The 19,426-nt window shown below is 46.1% G+C and overlaps 1 protein-coding gene and 1 non-coding gene across 3 annotated transcripts in view; one reads left to right on the top strand and one right to left on the bottom strand.

The window, feature by feature from the left end:
• Positions 1 to 443: 443 nt before the first annotated feature.
• Positions 444 to 19,426, bottom strand: part of ANKRD13A (ankyrin repeat domain 13A) — a 32,741-nt gene continuing 13,758 nt past the window's right edge. The window contains exons 4-15 of one of the 2 annotated variants that reach the window (XM_045459748.1): positions 18,000 to 18,045; positions 16,704 to 16,847; positions 15,450 to 15,639; positions 11,538 to 11,604; positions 10,082 to 10,163; positions 9,179 to 9,240; positions 8,110 to 8,240; positions 7,443 to 7,600; positions 6,618 to 6,731; positions 4,797 to 4,957; positions 3,238 to 3,305; positions 444 to 2,518 (exon numbers count right to left, since the gene is read on the bottom strand). In XM_045459748.1, the coding sequence (XP_045315704.1) occupies positions 2,323 to 2,518; positions 3,238 to 3,305; positions 4,797 to 4,957; positions 6,618 to 6,731; positions 7,443 to 7,600; positions 8,110 to 8,240; positions 9,179 to 9,240; positions 10,082 to 10,163; positions 11,538 to 11,604; positions 15,450 to 15,639; positions 16,704 to 16,847; positions 18,000 to 18,045 (1,419 nt within the window). In that variant the 3' untranslated portion in view covers positions 444 to 2,322. The other variant, XM_045459747.1, reaches the window with a different exon arrangement.
• Positions 16,145 to 16,206, top strand: LOC123588622. Its single transcript, XR_006707940.1, has one exon. It is a non-coding gene; the product is annotated as a U7 small nuclear RNA (small nuclear RNA).

Here is a 19,426-nt window from a genome sequence, read left to right as displayed (position 1 = left end):
CGCCCCTGCCCTTTTTTTATTTTAATCGCAACATAATTAGGTGTAGGATAAACCTGGAAGCCCCCACCCTCACCTCAACTTGTGAGGACAGCCTCATGAAGCATTTCAGCTTCAGAGGGGAGAGCGGATTCATTCGGTCACATGAGCGATCTGATGTCAGCCTGGCTCCCTGCGCTCCTCGAGGGCCAGCCATCTACGGCAGGCGGACTGGGGTCTGGCAGCAGCCCCGGCACCAGCTGGCTTTTTAGTTTCCTTCTGAAACGAGTAGCACTCGGTGTGTGGACCGTACGACCCGGGTGGGAAGGCTGGGAGAGGCAGGTCACCTTTGTCACATACTCTTGAGTATCGCAAGGCATCCTCGTGCTCTGGTCACGTACGTAACAGGAAGTGGGAGCGACCAGAGAAACCGTATGAAAAGGAAAAAAAAAGACTCCAAGGCGGTCTAGGATATCGTACGAGCACCCTCTTGGGAAGCAATCTTTATTTGCATTTTACGAGAGTGGACACGTAAATGAAACACGCTGCAACGGTGGACACACGCTCAGTCCCTTTTTAACTGACTTCCTGGGGAGCCCAAGACCTCAGGAAGCACAACAATGGAATGCAAACACAGAAATTACTGATGATTCACCGCAGTGAGTAAACGACGTGGCCTAACTGCAGCTATTCCCAAGAAGCGTCTTCACGCAGGGAAAACGCGAGGTGAACAGGAGTGCCAAGCTGGGTCTTTGAAACGAATGTGACACTGCAGTACACTGGCCTTGTGTGCAGACAAAGAATCTTGGCCGGACCGTGACAGACAAGGCAGATGGTTATGTGGAATCAAAAGCACGGTTCTTTGTGGCTAAGAACGTTTTACTGGCAACGCTCACTGTAGGATACAGACGTTCACTCTAACAGTAGTCTATGTCTCCCTTCCGATCCCTAAAGGAGCGCAACAGATAGGAAATAGATGCAGAACGAAGGGGGCTGTTGTTTACCAGGGCATTTTCAGTGCAGCCTGTGGGGATGAAGAGGCGGGCCAGAGGGACAGTGCCCTCATCTCTGTTCCCCTGGCTTCTTCCGTTGTGTTGTGCGATGGTTATTTACAGAAGGGTCAGATAAAATCGTTAACTACTAAAGGTATCCAAAAAAGGCCTGAGAAAATCTGGTTAAAATGTATAACCTTGTATTGCTACTGATGGGAGGAGTTGTTTTTACATCTTTTAAAAATAATAAAAAGATTCTGTTAAAAAATATATTTATCCAGAAAGATGCTGACTTGAACTCTAAAAAGCGATGCGGAGTCATCATTTTCCCTTTGGAACACAGAGCTACTCTTCCAACTGCAAGTCTACCCCTTCCTCTGTAGTGAGCCCAGGCCTGCGGGGGGGCCGTCCTAGGCCTCGACGTGGAAATCTTTCACGAGGGAGGGCGTGGAACACACCTGGTTTTGGTTCTGGGCTGTCCCACTGTGTTGGCCAGCCTGCCCCATTCAACAACAAGCCTCAGGCTCTCCTAGCTGCTCCTTCAGGGCCAGGATTAGCTGCCTTGGATTTAGCCTGGAAGATCCTGCTCTCAAAGGAACTGCCTTTATAAATTCAACTCAGACCCCTCAGTAAGTGGAGTGAGGTGGTTTGAAACTATTGGTAATTTTTAAGGCTAAGGCAACATCCGTGGTCATTTGTATATCCTAATGTGATGCAAATAGCCCTAATCTAAAACCCGTCCTGTACATGTCTCCTCTTTAACTTTAGCTGGGGGTGGAAGGAATGGACGAAGGTGGAGAAGGAGGAGGAACAGTGATAGTGTCCTAGAAACCCTGTATAAAGGTAAAAACAAAAGAGTAGATCGGCACAGATTATCCATTTCTTTGGTGAACTGTAAAGAAGCGTCTCATAAATTCTCATAAACCACGCTCTAAAAAGGCTGCTGCTCTCATATATAAAAGCACCCTGACTCTGCAATAACTTGTTTTGTTATCACTCCTTGGTAAAAAGTAATCTACAAACTCGCGGGGATTGGGGTTTTTGTCTAAAGCTGGTAGTAAAAACGTGACCTGCAAGCCAATACAGCTAATGGAAAGTGACGATGCTCTCCTCCCCTTAGCGTGGAGATGGGGCCTGCCGGTCCCCAGCCCCTTTCCAGGGGGAGGGTCGTGGGTGGGCCCGGGAGCCCCTGGTCTCGCACCTCTGAGTAAAGAAAGGGCAGCTGCTGTCTGCCACATACGTGCGAGGCTGCGAGGCGCAGGCCCTCGGCCCCGGGGCACTGGTGACGCAGCACTGGCGCGCAGCTCGCGTGCAGCCCAGAACCTCCGCTGGGCGCGGCCGTGGGCACAAAGGTCTATTTGTCAGTCAGAGACAGCTGTAAGACCTGCTGGAGCTCCGCCTCCTCCTCCCGCAGCCGGAGCTCCCGCTCCTCCAGCTCTTTGGCAGAGAGCTCCATGGCCAGCTGCAAGTCGCTGTCAAAACGGCTTGTCTCGCTCATAGCACCAGGGCACAGGCCTTCCGTGCTGGTGAGGAGGCTCTCCTGGATGGCCCTGCGGTAGAAGGAAGAGGGGGAGGAAGACAGATCAGCAGCAGCATCTATAGTTGACCGCTCACCGAGAGCACCCCACGCCAGGCATCTGATCGGCACTGCACGTGCACCGTGCCATTCAATCCCACAGAACCCTGGAGGCGTGGGTGCCGTGTACAGGGGAGAAGCCCGAGGTGCAGAGAGGTAAAGAAACCTGCCCGAGATCACCCAGCTACTAAGTGATCGGGTGAGGAATGGCACTTGATCTCTTTTAAATCAAAACCCAAGTTCTTCAACAGGCTTTCGTTTCTGCCTGGAGTATGTGAAAATACTTACAGAATAAAGGTTTCCAGTGTCTACCACCCCCTCCTTTAAAAAGATAATCTACTTGTGTCTGTAGCTGTTCCCCAAAGCCTCATCATTTTTAAAATTGTATAAACTTCCCACTGAGGGTTTCTCAGACCCTGTGTAATCATACATTCTTTGTAGAAGGTCAGACCGATCAAAAAGCCATTAACTAGGCACCTTTCTGCCAATGGCACTGGCCTGGGACTAGTCCACAAACAACTCTATCAACGGTTCCTGGAAACAAGGCTACCAAGCGTTTAGAACTACTTCAGCGAGTAACTGCCACAAGAAGAAGCAGAAGAGCCAACTCTCAAGTCTCTCCTGCCAGGCAGGATGCTGGCACCAAGTGCCTATGTCCACCTGGGTGTAATCACTAAGAGTCGTGCCAGTCACCTCTCATACTGGGCGTCATAGGCATGTGTCTGGTTGATCCCTCCATTCGAAGCTGGTCCTGAAAGTTCCTACAAAAAACAAACGTGATGGACATGAATACCTCCTAGAAGGAACAGGTGTCGTACCGATTAGGAAATGGAAGTGGCAAGAACAAAACTGGAAATGTTGACATGCCCATTATTGGTGGCACTGTGTGAAACACGAACAGGGACTTGGGTCATCTCAAAAACGACACCTAACTGTCAGGTGGCATATGGTATGCTGCTGTGATTAACACCCACAGCCTCTCATACTTGACACAGAACAGTCTATCAGAACAGCTTTGGGCAAAGTTTAAATGAACAAAGCAGACAACTCCTTTAAGCAAGGTGACACTACCTAATTCAATATTTGTCATCTTTGACTCTGGCTGCTCCCCTTTGCAAAATGTATGCTCAACAAAGGTTTATGCAGGTATTAGGGGGAAAAATAAGCTCACTATTTGAGGGGAAGGAGAGCGTACTGGACTGACCGTGATGTCCAGGCACTGAGTCTTCTCCCAGGAGGCCTCACAAAGGGAATATGCTGGCCGTGGGTGTGGTCCTTGGCCCAGCAGCAACTGAATGGTTCTAAGAACGGAGCCATGGGAAATGGACGTGGGTAGGGCTCACACTGCCCCGTCTCTGAGTCTCCAGAATAAAACCAGAATGCCAAAAATCTGAGCTTGGACACTGGAGCGTTGAGAGGGTGCCCCTCTCAAAGCTTAGCCGATCTGTGAGTGCGGGGGCTGGGGCCGCTTCACCACGGAATTTCCACTCTGCAAACATGCTGGACGAATGATGGAAGGAAACAAGAAACCAACGAACAGACAGGCTCCAGGAGCCCAGGACATGCCAAAAGGTGGTGGAAACAGAAGCAGTCCGGACCCCAGCAGTGTCAAGGAGAGCCACGGGGGGGCAGGGATGGAAGGACTTGATGTTGGGCGAGGGGACCACACTGTTGGGATGGAAGGACTGATGTTGGGCGAGGAGACCTGGGGAAAGACTCACCTGAAAAGACAGAGGGCAAGGGTTCTTATGCTGGTCTGCCCTATCCTTAGCTCCACCCTTAGCTAGGCACTCTGCCAGAGTTTGGGATTATGCCCCTTACAATGCAATAAAACATTTGAGCAAAAAACAAAATTTAACAAAGAATCAGCCACTGTTTTCATCACACACTTACTGAGTGTCTTATGAGACCTACCAACACATGGACGATATTCCAGAAAAAGTACAATGATGTGAACTGGCATGGACTTACAATTTCAGTACTAGAAAATTTGCACACTCCATCTGACAAATACATGGTTGTTGGCTGCATGGGTGAACCTGGAAGGAAAGTCTATCGGGAGACATCCTGTGAATGCTCCTAACGGGGGCTGTGCAGATGGTGTCATGTAAGATGCTTTTGTGGAAGACCAGGTGCAGAAAATATCTCTGTAAATACCGTGACTACCCCAAACTCGTTATGTAGGGTGAGTCTTCCGAGTTAGCTAAAACTGGAAACCTCCCCTTCCCTGCCATTTGTTCTGATAAAGGCACCTGGCTCCTGCTGGACTCCAGTAAACTCTGCTGGATGGCAAACTGCATTATCTCGTAATCTTCGTCTTGTAAATGCACATTTCTGCCATTGTCTTGAACGTGATAAGATTCCGGGATTTCAAAAACAGACTGATCAACCTCAAAGTTTGTGACCTGGGAAGCTGAAACACAAGGAGTGACAGTCCGGTGCCTGAATCAGTAAAATGAAGTTCCATTTTACGTTTATAATTTAAAATTAAGAAAAATTGTTTTTAATGTTTATTCACCCTTAAGAGACAGAAACAGAGCGTGAGTGGGGGAAGGGCAGAGAGAGAGAGGGAGACACCGAATCTGAAGCAGGCTCCAGGCTCTGAGCTGTCAGCACAGAGCCCAACGCGGGGCTTGAACCCACAGACTGTGAGATCGTGACCTGAGCTGAAGTCGGACTCAACCGACTGAGCCACCTAGGCACCCCCGTTTATAATTTAAAATTTATAAAAACATTTTCAGTTAAAAAAATGAGAGAATTAAAATGATTAAAATCAAGGCTTGCTACTATGAGAGATTTTGAGGAAGAAAAACCTTGACAGAGAAAAGTACCAAAATACCGCCTTTTTGTTTTTGTTTTTTTTATTTTAGTAATAAAATTAACTCATAGTCAAGAAAAATAAGGATTTCTCTCTCTCTCTCTCTCCACCCTCTTTCTCTTATTTCCAAAGTCCAGAGGTAACCGGTGTTTACTTGTATGTCTTTTGAGGAATGCAGTGCGTATATGTGTATACTCAGTCACATCAAGATCTCTTTGTATTTTTTCCTTTTTATGAAATATGGTAAACACATGAAAAAAGTATAGGTCTGTAAACTAAAATAAAAAGATAATAACATGTCTATGTATCCCTCAACTAGCCCAAGACACAGAACACTATTTTTTACACAGTGAAAAAAAACAAAAACGAAAACGAATTGTTATGTTTCTATAAACTATCAATGAGTAACTAGAAAATAAAATTGAGTAAATAATCCATTTACAGTAGCATCCAAAAGAATTTGGATGGAAGGTAAGGGAGCCTAAGGAAATTTTGGGGGGAACAGAATTATTCTACATCTTGATTGTGGTGGTGGTTACATGGGTACACACGTTTGTTAAAATGAACTAGGGGCACTGAACTAGGGGCACCTGGGTGGCTAGTTGAGCTTCCAACTCTTGACTTTGGCTCAGGTCATGATCCCAGGGTTGTTGAGGTTGTGCCCCTCATCAGGCTCTGCACTGACAGCACAGAACCTGACTGGGATTCTCTCTACCCCTCCCCAACTCACTTTCCCTCAAAATAAGTAAATAAACTGTAAAATATATAAACTAAGGGCAGCTGGGTGGCTCAGTCAGTTAAGCGTTGACTTTGCCTCAGGTCATGATCTTGAAGTTCTTGAGTTTGAGCCCCGCATCGGGCTTTCTGCTGTCAGCACAGAGCCAACTTTGGATCTGCCCCTCTCTCTCCACCCCTCTCCCGCTTATGCTCTCTCTCTCTCAAAAATAAAATAAAATAAACATTTTTAAAAAATGCACTGAACTGTCACACTTAAAGTGGGAGCATCCATACACCTCAATAAAGTTGGGTCTTAGGACTATGCTGTCTTTTTAATACAAGTGGGGTCATATTCTACAAGTTGTTTTTTCACGGACTCTAAATGAAATCTAAACTTTTCTCTCATTCAGAGCAGAGATCTACTTCATAAGATACTCCAATGTCAAAGTGAATAATTAGTTGATAATAACTGAATGTGTGTGTGTGTGTGTGTGTGTGTGTGTGTGTTTTAAATCACAAAGCCCCAACTTTTCTTTACCTGAATCCACCTGGGTCCCCTCCACATTCTGAGATCCAGTTTCTTCAGCAGTGCTACAGCCATTAACGTTTCCAAATGTAATCCGTGCATTTAAGACATGAAACAAAGGAATTTCTAACAAAATAAAAGCTTTTATAAATAAACTTTACGCGAATAATAACAGTAACCATCATTTCCTGAGTGCTTACAGTGCTAGTAAATACTTTTTATAAGTCAATGTCAAATACTTTTTATAAGTAGGACTTCCCTAACATAACAACCCTCCCCGATATACAGATGGGGAAACTGAGATTCAGAGAGGTTAAGCAACTTTTCCTAGATCACAGTGAATAAGTGGTTGAGCCGGCATTGAACAATGTGTCACAAATATGCAACTGTCCAAAATTTAAGTTCCTTACAAGTTGTATGTGTTATATATGGTGTTAGGCATTCCAGTGCGGGCCCTAAAACATACTGATGGTGTCCACGGTCTTCCTCAAGAAACTATCTGATCTGATGCTTAACTTAAGTAAGGTTTGACATGAAAACAATGAAGGTGTCACATTTTTGTGCCTTTTTACATCTGTTAGCATCATCGGTAAATAGAACTGGTGGCTGGGGGATCTAATTTTGACATGCAAAAGAACCAAGAACCATGACACTTCTCCAGCCGCGGTAAGCGAGAGGGTAACTGTGTCCTGCTCCATGAGGTCTGCTACCTTTGCCTGATCATTTGATCAGCTGCCGCCTGCCACCTTTGCCTCAAATGCTCCGAAGCCCGGAAGCACATCCTGTCACTCACAAAAGCCTACAGATGCTCTGGGGTTTCCAGATGGTAGACGGTACCTATCTTGACAGGAAATCCAGGTGGGAACTCCAGCTTGATGAAATCTCTGAGCCGTGCAAAGTGAGCGCTGGTTCGGGCCATGAGGTCAATGATGGGGACGACCTGCTCCACGAGGGACAACGGAAAGTCCTCGCACATCCACAGCATCGCTTTAAACCTGCGGGACCGACCGACACAAAGCTGAGGCCGTCGTCCCCAGAGAAATGGGACCGCTTCTACGCAGCCAGCTAGACAACACCAGCTTCCTCACTGCCCCGTCTGCCCAGTCACCGTACTTCTCTTAATGCGGAGCAGGGAAGGGGCGAGACCCGTGAAGAATGAAGATCACCGTGCAATCTGGCAATCAGGAGAAACGGCCTGCCCTGTGACCTCCCCCTGCAGCAGTCTGAATTGACTGAAGACGCTGATAGCTGGTGCGATCATTTCATTTGATCAGCTGAAGCTTGTTGGCAGCAAAAAACACAAGGAATTCTTACATCCCATCTCTACTCTATTTGGAGAAGGGCTTAATAAGAAGATGGGCAATCTACTGTTAGCTTTTATCAGGTGAAGTAACTTCAAATTATGTTTAAAGGAAGGGGACACAAAAACGACAACAGGACACCAGGAAACAGCAGAACTTCTGAGACAAGAATCTGTAAGCTGAAAATGGCCGCTGAGTCTTACTTTTGCGTTCTAATCGTGAGCTCCTTCGGCCTTCCGATGTCCCGGTCTTTCAGATCAAACTCTTCATTAAAGTATTCATCCGGCGTGATGGCCGTGGGGTTGTTGGCGGTGGCACACTCTGTGGTGAGGTCCTGCCGAGCCAGAACTCGGGGGAATTAGAAATGCCAAATGGTGCTCACAAGTGGAGGCCTACAGCACTCAGCCTCTGAGGCGGACACGTTAACCAACTACGGATCAGGAAGTTCTAGTCATTTCCTCTCCCCTTTTCTTTCAGTTACTGCGCTGAAAATCTATAAAGGCATTATGTAGCAAGCCTAATGGGTTTCCCCGTGTCAAAACATTTCTCCACTCTCCTTTGCATTTTTATCTCCTGATTATAGAAACAGAGAGAGAAATATCTGACAGCATGGAAGATCTGGAAGGCATGGGAGTTTAAGTTCCAAATCTGTCATGCTCTCGCTCAGGACATTGGAAAGGGAATCTCATTTCTCTGACCCTCTGCGATCAACTGTACCAACTTCATGTAGTTGGAAAGGATCAAGTCAGAAAATGTCTGTGAAGGCACTCGGTTGAAATAAAAAGTCCTGAATCCTGTTTTTTTTTTTTTTTTTTTTAATTTTTTTTTTTTTCAACGTTTATTTATTTTTGGGACAGAGAGAGACAGAGCATGAACGGGGGAGGGGCAGAGAGAGAGGGAGACACAGAATCGGAAACAGGCTCCAGGCTCTGAGCCATCAGCCCAGAGCCTGACGCGGGGCTCGAACTCACGCACCGCGAGATCGTGACCTGGCTGAAGTCGGACGCTTAACCGACTGCGCCACCCAGGCGCCCCCTGAATCCTGTTTAAGTTTACAGATGAGAAGGCACCTTCTACAGTCACGACCCTCCTCTAAAATTTTTACCTGCAAGATTCATCTAATTCTCTTCTAAAAGAGTATCTCGAGTTCTGGCTTGGGAGCACTCTTCAGCATTGCAACCAGAGTGGCCTCTTCAGGATTCAGTAAATGCCATCGCGGCACAGAAAAGTCATGTCCTTTGTTGAACCTGAGAACTCGCTGCTTCCACTTACCCCTTGAGCACCAAACTGGTGTTCCACGGTTCCCAGCAAAGACTCCAGGGGGTTCCTGTCCGCTACAGAAGGGGGGAAAGGTTTACTGTCTAATATTATACCTTACTTGTGACTACAGAAAGAGATTCTCATGCTATCTTAAAGTTTTGGATCCCAGCTACCTACATCAGGAAGTCCATTTATGGATAGGGTGGCAAAATCATCCACAGTCAACATCGGCTAATTTATCCCTTATGGGACATACTTTTTATCAGGGTCTCTAACCTAGATGAACAACAACTACAAGAAGTAAAGCAGAAAAGCAGCAAGAGTTTGGATTCAGGAGTGAGGCTGACTGGGCCGCAGGGTCCTCATCTGTCAAACCAGAGTCCTGGTGGCAGTGGGGGCGGCGAACAGTAACTGAGCGCTGGCCTCACTGAGGGAACGTCTCAAAGGTTTGCGTGAGGGAGCTCATCTCATCCTCCCAAGCACCGCCGTTTCACTGCTGAGGGACCTGAGCCACAGAGGGTGCAGGTAACTTCACAAGGCCACAAGACTGGCCACCGGTGGGGCTGTGCAAGAACAACCACGTATTGGCAATGCTTTGGCTCACAGCCCCGGTTCTGTCCAAATCTTTCACGGTGAGAGTTTCGACTAAATCACTCATTCTGGTGAGAACTAGTCTCCGATATCCTTAACTACCTCCCCTGCCTTCTTGTTTCTTCGGAAACGATTCGCCTGAATGGCTTTAACTCCCCTTGAAGCTAACTACAGGTAATACCTTCAAGAACAGGTCAGTCTAAAGGAGATTTTTGTAAAAAAGAAGTTAGGGCTAGGATTAGCCTGACCTGATCATGTTAACCCCCAAAATGAACGAAACCAACAAAGGCTCTCTCTAGCCTAAGGAAAAGCGGGGAGAATTACCTTTGTATCTCTTTTTTTCTTCCTCGGTCAGGTGTTCTGTCCGGATTTTGGTTATCACACTCACATTGTTTACTGTGTAAACCTTGGGAGACGTGTGCAAAAGAAAACAGTGACACAGGGAATCAAAACTCAAAAAATAAGCATAGCAAGAGCAAGAATGCTGAAGCCAAAAAATAAAGAAAAGAAAAAAAAAATTCCAGCAAAATAAAAATGAGAAATGGTTGACAATCATTAGGATCCCTCCGAGAAAATACACAAGCTAATCAACTTAGAAATGCATCAGCAACTACTTGGCATCTCTGACAGTTTTAAAGACCGAGGAGTAAACGGGGCAGGGACGGGCTGCATCTCCCTGCCTGCCCTTTGTGTTGCTAATCGCTCTCAAACAAATGTCCTGATGTTGAGGCCTGCCGGCTGGATTTCTAGCGATAGGCACCCAAACTGGCCCCACGTACTTCTCTGCTGATTTGTGGCAATCTTATAATAGGACGGACTTAGACAGCCATCTGCTGGGCAGAAGGAAAACGGAATGAACACAAGGTTCTCTCTACCTGTGAGGCTTCAGAGGAAACCAGCGAGTCACTACTTAAAAGGGATTCCATCGATGGACAAAAAATTATTTTCACCGCCAGAGTGAATGCTCTGTTGTCAAGGTAGACTGAGAAATTTGGGGGTCTGGAAGATCAAATCTCACGGTAAACTGAGAATTAGCTGTATGCCATACGTGGATTCCCAACGTTCAAAGACTGAGGAAGCAGCGGAACGACTGTGTCTAAATGTGTCTCGCTGAGCATGACGTAAGCCTCTTTGCCCCCTCCGAGGTCACCAGAGGATCCTGCGGCACCACACTCCAGCACGGGAGCCATCAGTCCCTGCTGTACTGCAGGGCTAACGAAAGGCCAGGAGACAGAGGCGTCCCAGCTAACAAGATGCCAGATGACTCGACTGACAGTTGTCTGCACTATGACAACTACGTTCTTAACGCACTGATGTCATGTAAGTGGGTGTCAGGTCACTGGTTCCAATTAGGCTGACTAGGAAAATGGAGGCTCATTAAAGCTACTTTACTTTACTTTTTTTTTTTTTTTTTTTTTTTAACCCACTCAGGTTATTAAAAAAAAAAAAAAAAAGATCAACATGCAGGTTTCAGTCTAATCCTTTCTTTTTCTGCTTAAAGAATTAAAGGAACAGTCACTCCTCTGGGGACAACTGGCACCCGTGTTCATTTCTCTATGACATAGTTTCTCTTTTGGCATACCTAGGGACCTCCTCAGGACATGCGAGCCCATTTTCTGCACATCAGATCAGATACAAATCCAAGTGAGAGACACTAAGCAGCATTTTTTCCCCCAGAGCATCTCCACGGCACAGATGCATGAAAAAATCTGAACAGACTCCTCATTTGCATAGAAGCTAAATAGCTATATTAAATCTTATTTTAAGAGTTTCCTTTTACCTTTGCTTCGTAACCATTAACAACTTCTGCTTTATCTGTCCTCCAGCCCCAGAATCCGGATTTAGTTCTGATAAAAAGTGAACACCACAAATTTCTACATGTACAATATGCCATTCAGATTTATCCCTGCAGCCTTTACAGTTTATTTCCCCCAGCTTAAGTTGGTGAAGGACACTTGGAGATTACGGTCCTATTGTCCACAAAAGGATGCTCTCAGTGACAGATGGCTTAAGTAGCCCCACCCCCTCCCACTGTTACTAATCAGCTCGCCTCACCCCTGGCATAGAAAGCCTCCATTCTTGGCGTCTTTACAAAAACTGCCAGCACAGGCGACAAAGGTGGTGACATTGACTGGACAGCTGTCCTAAAGAAATGAGTGAAGATGACCAGCATCCAAGGGCTTGCCACGAGGTGGTATCTGGGTCAGAGCATTTATCCGGATCACCTTAACTGTGGGTATGGACATCAGTGGCTCTGTCCCCATGAGCAGCTGCATCTCAACTGAGGAATTCTTAGAACAACGAGGCACAGACCATCCTGCTCCTCAGGAGAGAGCGGGTGGGGCAGGAACTCCTCACTGTGGCGAGCTGCTTGGAGAAGCCATTAATGCCTGCGAAATGGCTTGGGAGTCACACGTTTTACCAGGTTTGGTGCAGCAGGGGAAAGGATGTTAAAAGCAGTTTTCCAGCCCAGACAATGACTCCAGGTCTGTAGGACTGCTATTAAAGCAGCCTAGCATCCCAGCAGCAACGACAGCACTGCTAAAGTGCCTGAAAACCCAGTTATTCGACTCAACATACTCCTGGGGAAAAATGCATTTAGGAACCAAGAGCAGCCAAGAGGTTCTGGTTCTTTTTCAAAGCAGCGCGTCCTGGGAAATACTACCACTCACAGGGAAGCCCTGACAAGCCTGGTCTGCCCTTTTGTCTAGGACATCACATCCTAGCTCCACTGTGACTGCTGCACTTGGCCCTGCGTAGGACAACTGCCTGCCTTCCACCCTGACCCCAGAGGGAAGTGGGGACATCACGCAGGAAGCTCCGGGAGCCAGCAGATTAGCCAGCTCACAAAGATCCGTGTAATTTGTGCCTCGTGTTTCCAGTTTCATTAGTCCAGACAGGGCATACAGAGTTTTATGTGTATGTTACAGCTCATCAGAGAAAGGAAGGACCAGGGCTTTAGTTTTCCAAGTAGTTGTCCACAATTAGTGCAGCATGACCCACGGAGGGAGAGAGGGAAACCCCAAAGGGATTACACCAAATGCTAGCTTATCTCCACTTTACACTTCAGAAACAAAACCGCAATCCTGGGGGCGGGGGGCAGGGTCCACACTGATTAACAAACCAGAGTCCCCTCTTAGCTTCAATAATTGAAAATCAAGATCGTCCTTTTATAGTTAACAAAGTCAGTCCTCGGTTCCTTGCCTTTCACCTAGTCACTTGATATTCTGGCCTGGGAAAGGACTGCTTTCTGGCACACGGTCTGCCGAGGTACCAAAGGATGACTCCATCTGCCCCACTTCATCCCGTGAGCATGCTGGGGAGACGGAGCTGCCCCCTCTCCCTGGAGACCACTAGGCTGCTCACTCCTTTGCCTCCGCTCAACTGGCAATCCTGGCTGCTCTGCCTCCCTTTCCATCCCCACGCTGACAGCTTGGTTATTAAATTCGGCATCCTATTTTAAGCCCAAAATTCTAATAACTCCTCAACCCTTGATTAACTTTATGCACAGAGGCATCTGAAGATGACAGGGCAAGACCCAGCTCCCCCTCTGCATTTTTACCTCTGCCCTTCTCCGCTGAGGCTGCCACACCAAAAGCCGCTGAGCAAGCCCTGTGGCTTGGAGGCTGCTATGCAATTCAGAGAGAGGCTCTGAGGGCAGCAGAGAATGTTCTGTTTTAGGTTGCCAGAGCATACTCTTTCAGAGAAGAGAAAAACCCAGACTGCAGCCAGAGGGGACATACTGGCAGGCCAAAAACTCATGCAGGAAGCAAGCATCAAGCTCTCAGCAAGCTTCAAGCTTCTTCAGCAAGAAGAAAGAAATGGATGAAAACGACTCTCCTAAGAGAGCACACCTTCCGAAGTCAATCAAACGCATGCTCCCACCTCCAGTAAGAAGGAGGTGTGCACTTTCTCTACCAGCAAATCTCACACTCAAGTGCTCAAACCCTTGCTCGATGCATAAGCAGCTCACTGACTGCATATACTGAGTTCTGAGCACCACAGAAAAAAAGCAGCTGTTTTCCAGAAATCCTCTCTCAGAGACCCACTGTCAGTTGCCAAAGGAGGTTAACCCGAACCGTCTGAAGAACTCGTGACCATACAAATCCCAGAGGTGCCTCAGCCCTCAGTAAAAATGGGAAGTGCCACCGTTTCCCATTTGCCCTCCGTGGGGTAGCCGCCAGTAATCGGCACACGCTTTGTAAGTTACATGTCAGAACAGTGACTCTAGCAACTCTGCCGATGACCCAGAGGGAACGGCGGCTCTCCTCAGGCATCGTAGAGTCGTGGGGGCTTTAGCAACGTCATCTCGAGATTCACTCCTTTCTTTCTTTCAGGTAAGGAAGCAGAAACGTGGAAAGACAGAGCCACCTCCCCAAAGCTACATGGTTACTTAGCAGCCCTGCCAATGGCATTCAGTCCTTCCAACTTCCACCTCTGCAGCCGGGCCGTGGTACTGAGGACGGGCCCGCTATTTCCCAGCTTTACAAACAGAGCCCTTTGCTGCAGGGGCCCTCCCTGTCTACAGAGGTGTGTGCCGAAGCCTGAAGGAGTCTTCCCGAGATGCTACCAGGTAAAGCCACGGCCCATTCCTGACAGACAGCCGTCACCTGGCAAGGCTGGGGTGCCAGGAGACTGGTGATGGGGGACTGAGCCTGCCTCCCAGGGCTACCGCTGCCAACACAGCAGCAGTACTGGGACACCACGTGGGCTGGCATTTGGCTTTCTCTTCTACTGCTAACAGATGCCCTAATTCCACAGCTCCATCTAAATCAGAAGAAAAAGGGCACTTGAGTCTTATGTTTGACTCAACAGAAAAGTTTGTCTCACTAACATATTTTATGGAAACAAGAAAAGAAAAAGATAAAAAAGAGGAGAGTTAGTATATTCATTAAGAGTAAAGAAAGCCTAGATCCAGGATAATATGTGTCCACGTTAGCTCAGGTTATGCTGCTTTGGTTTACAGAGAGCTGGATGTGACATCCTAGGCAAACACTCAGGGCTCTTACAGATTCCCTCAGCTCAGTGCGTTCTGTGGGGAAATCACTCAGGCTAATAGCTCTGACAGCTTCCGCTTCCCTTACATTCCGAACCTCTTCATGCCTCTGCAGGGCTCAGAGGCAGATGACCAGAGACAGTGTTCTCATCCAGGTGAACCAAGGCACAAACCTCTCCAGAAGCTTCTTCTGGTGGAGTCTGGAAAAGAACTGCAATCCCTCCAGACTCTTGGCTCTAAACTATTAGGCCTCACAGGGGAAGAGAACCACATTTAACTATATGGTAAGCGTGTATCTGACTAGTATCAGTACAACCACAATCAATACTGGGTCAATTCTAGCTTCCAGAAACTCGCAAAGCTCCATGGTCTGGGACTAGGGGGTCTTGTGGGTCCCCAAACACCAAAACAAAAATAAAATTCAAGTAAAATCCATTAGAAAGGGCCCATAAAAGAGTATGAAGATGTTTCTCCAGGACTTAACCAACGTTAATGTCTATAAAATGATCTATGAAAGAGGATGTCGGCTGTGGCTTCTTTTTGGTTAGAACAGAGAGCAACTTGAAAATCCACTAGTGCTTATTATGCCATATTAGAGAAATCCCAGTCCACCCACAATTTCCAATTCATATCTACATGCCACCAAAGATGGCAGTAAAGGGATCGGACATTAAAATGCAGAACCTAAATGCGTACCTTTCAAAAGCAATATTTTTAGTATCGAGGCTGGTGTTAATGACTGGGCTCGTGAGCCGTCTCTCAACTTCCCTACTTTTTGGCTTCATCAAGTCCAGGGTGAGGCGCTCCATTTCTTGGGACAGGTCAAAGTGCTCGGTGGTGACCACCCTGTCATCATGGTTGACTTCCATCAGCTCCGCCCGGTTGTCTGTTAATGGAAACAAGAGCGTAACTAAGGGCCATGCCAGCAAGATGCAAAAACAAGGAAGCCTCAAAAGTTAAAATGCATTGTCTTTCACATTTGTCCCCCACCAAGGGCCACCTACCAGATAAGACCTGAATACTATGATTACTGACCACCTACTTACATGGGAATTATCCGGCCAGTTTGCCACAACCCACAGGAGGCTTGGGGCCGTCTTCCCCAAAGTTGCAGACATTTACAACAATATGCATTATTTGTTAGCAATACATCTGTGTACTTTTTAAAATATACCATTTACACAATTAACATAAATCATTTATGCACAACATTGGGCTGGCAATGCCACTTTTCTCACCCTCTGATAGGAGGATCATGCCTGCTTACAGAGGGGATATAAAGAGATACAAGACAGAGTCTCAAATTCTGGGCTCAGGAATGTGGGACATTCCAAATGGTGACAGTGTTTGGTGGTAAATGATAAGGGCTAGAGAATGAACAGAACTATCCAAAGTGTTACAGCTCCTTTAGAATTTGTCTAGCAGGCTTTCCGGTCCTTACCAGAAGACCCCTTAAAAAACAAAACAAAACAAAACAAACAAAAAAACCCCCAGAGAAACAGAGAGAGAGAGAGAGAGAACTATCCAAAAAAGAAATAGAGGAATTGAGAGTTGAATAATTAACAAGAATAACCAACAAAAACAAAAAACACAAAACACATGCCCCAGACAGTATCAGATAAGGTATAGGAATGCAAACACATTTTGATGGTTAAAAATCACTCTTGTTGGGGTGCCTGGGTAGCTCAGTCAGTTAAGCGTGTGACTTCAGCTCAGGTCATGATCCCACGGTTTGTGGGTTCGAGCCCCGTGTCTGGCTCTGTGCTGACAGCTAAGAGCCTGGAGCCTGCTTCGGATTCTGTGTCTCCCTCTCTCCCTTTCTCTGCCCCTCCCCTGCTCAAGCTCTGTTTCTCTCTCTCTCTCAAAAAGTAAACAAACAAAAAAAAAATTAAAAATCACTCTGTCACTTAGTGTGAACAGTGATTATGAAAACTGAATAGAATCACTCACCTTCTCCCTTAAATATAAAACTGCGCCTCCCTCTTATCCAGCTCATGTTCTCAAATCCCAGCAATGTGATATCCACACGCAGTTTGGCACCACTTTTCCAAATGCGACAGACATCATTCGGGCATATTCTGGAAACCAAGGGCACTGGAGAAGAGAAGTGTACTACTGAGGAAAAACTCGAGGGCCGAGCAGAGCACACAGGCCCAAGGAATCAGGATTCCAGCTTTAATAATAAAAAGACAGGAGCGGCACGCATGACGGTGACCCTCAGAACTGGGTGTGGCTCCCCCACTTACAATAGGGAAGCCACTTTTCAAAACTAAAAATGGACCTTTTGTTCTGTAGCTCTTTATGGAGGTGCAGATGTGTCTTTGTCCAGACACATGAATTTCCCAAGGACATCCCTGATGCCAACACAGACCTGTCTTTTTGACCATCATCAGGGCTACCGAATGTGTCCATCTGGCCTTCTTGCTCACATATGCTGCTCCTACCACGTCGCTGCGCCCTAACACACTGGCATATCCGTCCCTCAAAATATCAAACCTAAAATATCTGAAAAATGCAGATATTTGCATGAGAGAAGAACTTGTAAGTTTTCCAGAAGAACCTGAAGCTCTCTTCTTTCCCATACTTTTTTACTTCATTTAAATGTTTCATTATGAATGTGACTTCTTGCCTGGAAGGGAAGTCAGAGTGAAATGGCTGGCAGCCTGGGAGTTAGGAGCTGTTATTAACTGATCTACAAAGAATAAAAGTGGAACATCTATGAAAATTACTGTCAGTCACTTTGCCTTACATAAGATTTTGGAGCAATACATCCACTTTGTGAAAAATCAAGCTATTCCAACATCCATCTCCTCCTCTTCTTTCTAATAACAAGTTTAAAAGAAGCAAGTTGAACCACATAAGGAAATGAGTAATAAATTACGGTAAATCTTCTTACTAAAATTGTAGCCATTTAAAGTGACATCTTAAAAAACTAATAATATGGACAAGTGTCTCCTATTAAGTGACAAAAAGTGGAGAAAAAACTGTCTCTATATTATATTTACAGATACTTGGGAGAAAATCTCTGTGCGTAGGGGCAAAAACGAGAAGGAAAACATTCAAGGCATTAACAGCTTAAGTTGTGCTTCAGTGAGACTATAGGTGACGGTTTTTCTTTATTTTTTTACTATGCATTTCTTAGACTTAAAAATATATACACATGAAAATCTTAGAAAGGAAAAATAAACTTCTATTCAGGGTCAATACATCTGGAAACAAATAAATTTTAAGCCCAGAGCCACTCACCCCAGCTGGTGAATTCCCATTTCATCTGCACATAGAAATCCGGAGCCTGAAGGACAAAGGTTTAAAGTAAATGACCCTTGGCGCTATAAACTAAATGCAAACATGGTAAGGGTTAATGAGGTTTTAGAGGGGGAGGAGGAGAGAACGGAGAAAAGAAGAAGAAACATAAAATGCAAACCCGTCAAAAATAAGTGCTTATTTTATATGCAGGCTGATATTTTACCTCGATATAAAATATGTCTAGACAGTCAATAAAGTTAACTGAAGGCAACAAGGTTAGAGGGGGATAAAATCAAATCTGATTTAGGATAGTCTGGTTCCTAACAGTAGCAGAAAGATGAGCCTGGAAGATGGGCTTACACACTGCCATGCAGTGTGGGTAACAGACTGTCCTGGGCAGCGAGAAAGGAATGTCAAGTCCGTCCATTCTACAGGGAACTTGACTATAAAAGTTTGTGTGCTGGCAAGTGCTTCATATTCACTGGACCTCGAAACCAGAAGAGGCTGCCAGACATCACTTCCCCAGGAAATTGATTTTCCCTCCAGTTAAGAGACTTCTGCCCTCACTTTCCTCTTAAACTTTTAGTACTTGGCTTTATAAAATTTTACACCACCAGAGCAGCCCTGTTTAGGATGACTTTCTGACCTACCATGAATTCTGTAATTTTCTTTTAATGTTTATTTATTTTTGACATAGAAAGAGTGTGCACACATAGGGGGTTAGGGGGTTGGGGGTGAGGAGGAGGAGAGAGAAAGGAAGACAGAGAATCCAAAGTAGGTTCGGTCAGCACAGAGCCCGATGTGGGGCTCGAACCCACCAATGAGATCATGACCTGAGCCAAAGTCGGATGCTCAACCAACTGAGCCACTCAGGCGCCCCTGACCTGCCAGGAATTTTTACAGAAGGTTCTTGGAGAGCTCTTAAGAAGTCCAGCAGTTACCATCCAAGAAGAGAAATGCTAGAAATCCCAGATGTTGTTCTGTTCCTTCCCACCCCCGTGGTTTGTCACAGTTTTTACAGGACAGGACAGGAAGGGCAAGGATCTAGCCTAGAGTAAAACCAGAATTCCAGTGATGGGCAAAGGCCCTCTGAGGGGCAGCACACAAGAAAAGGTGGGCTTGTTTTAAGGAGACTGTTGAAAGACAAAATGTCAACCACAGCATCTGGTGCCACTGAGCACACAGGTCATTCACAGGCTGTCTACACCTTCAAGCAGAGAGCACAGTACAATGCAGTTTACTGCTATGGATCAATACAGGTAAGAAAAGAAAGTCCTTTACACTGAATTTTTTAAAAGAGGGTGAGTCCACATTAAGTCATTTGCTGTTTTGCTGAGTGGGCAGATGTGTTTTTAGTTCCTCCTCCGGTACGTTAGATAAGAAAACAATAAACCCACTTGGTCTTTGCACACCAGACACAACTGTTT

This window comes from Leopardus geoffroyi, chromosome D3 (genome assembly GCF_018350155.1).
Source record: "Leopardus geoffroyi isolate Oge1 chromosome D3, O.geoffroyi_Oge1_pat1.0, whole genome shotgun sequence".
Taxonomy (NCBI): Eukaryota; Metazoa; Chordata; class Mammalia; order Carnivora; family Felidae; genus Leopardus; species Leopardus geoffroyi.
Note: the sequence above shows the minus strand (reverse complement) of the source record. Positions and strands in the feature narration are given on the sequence as shown.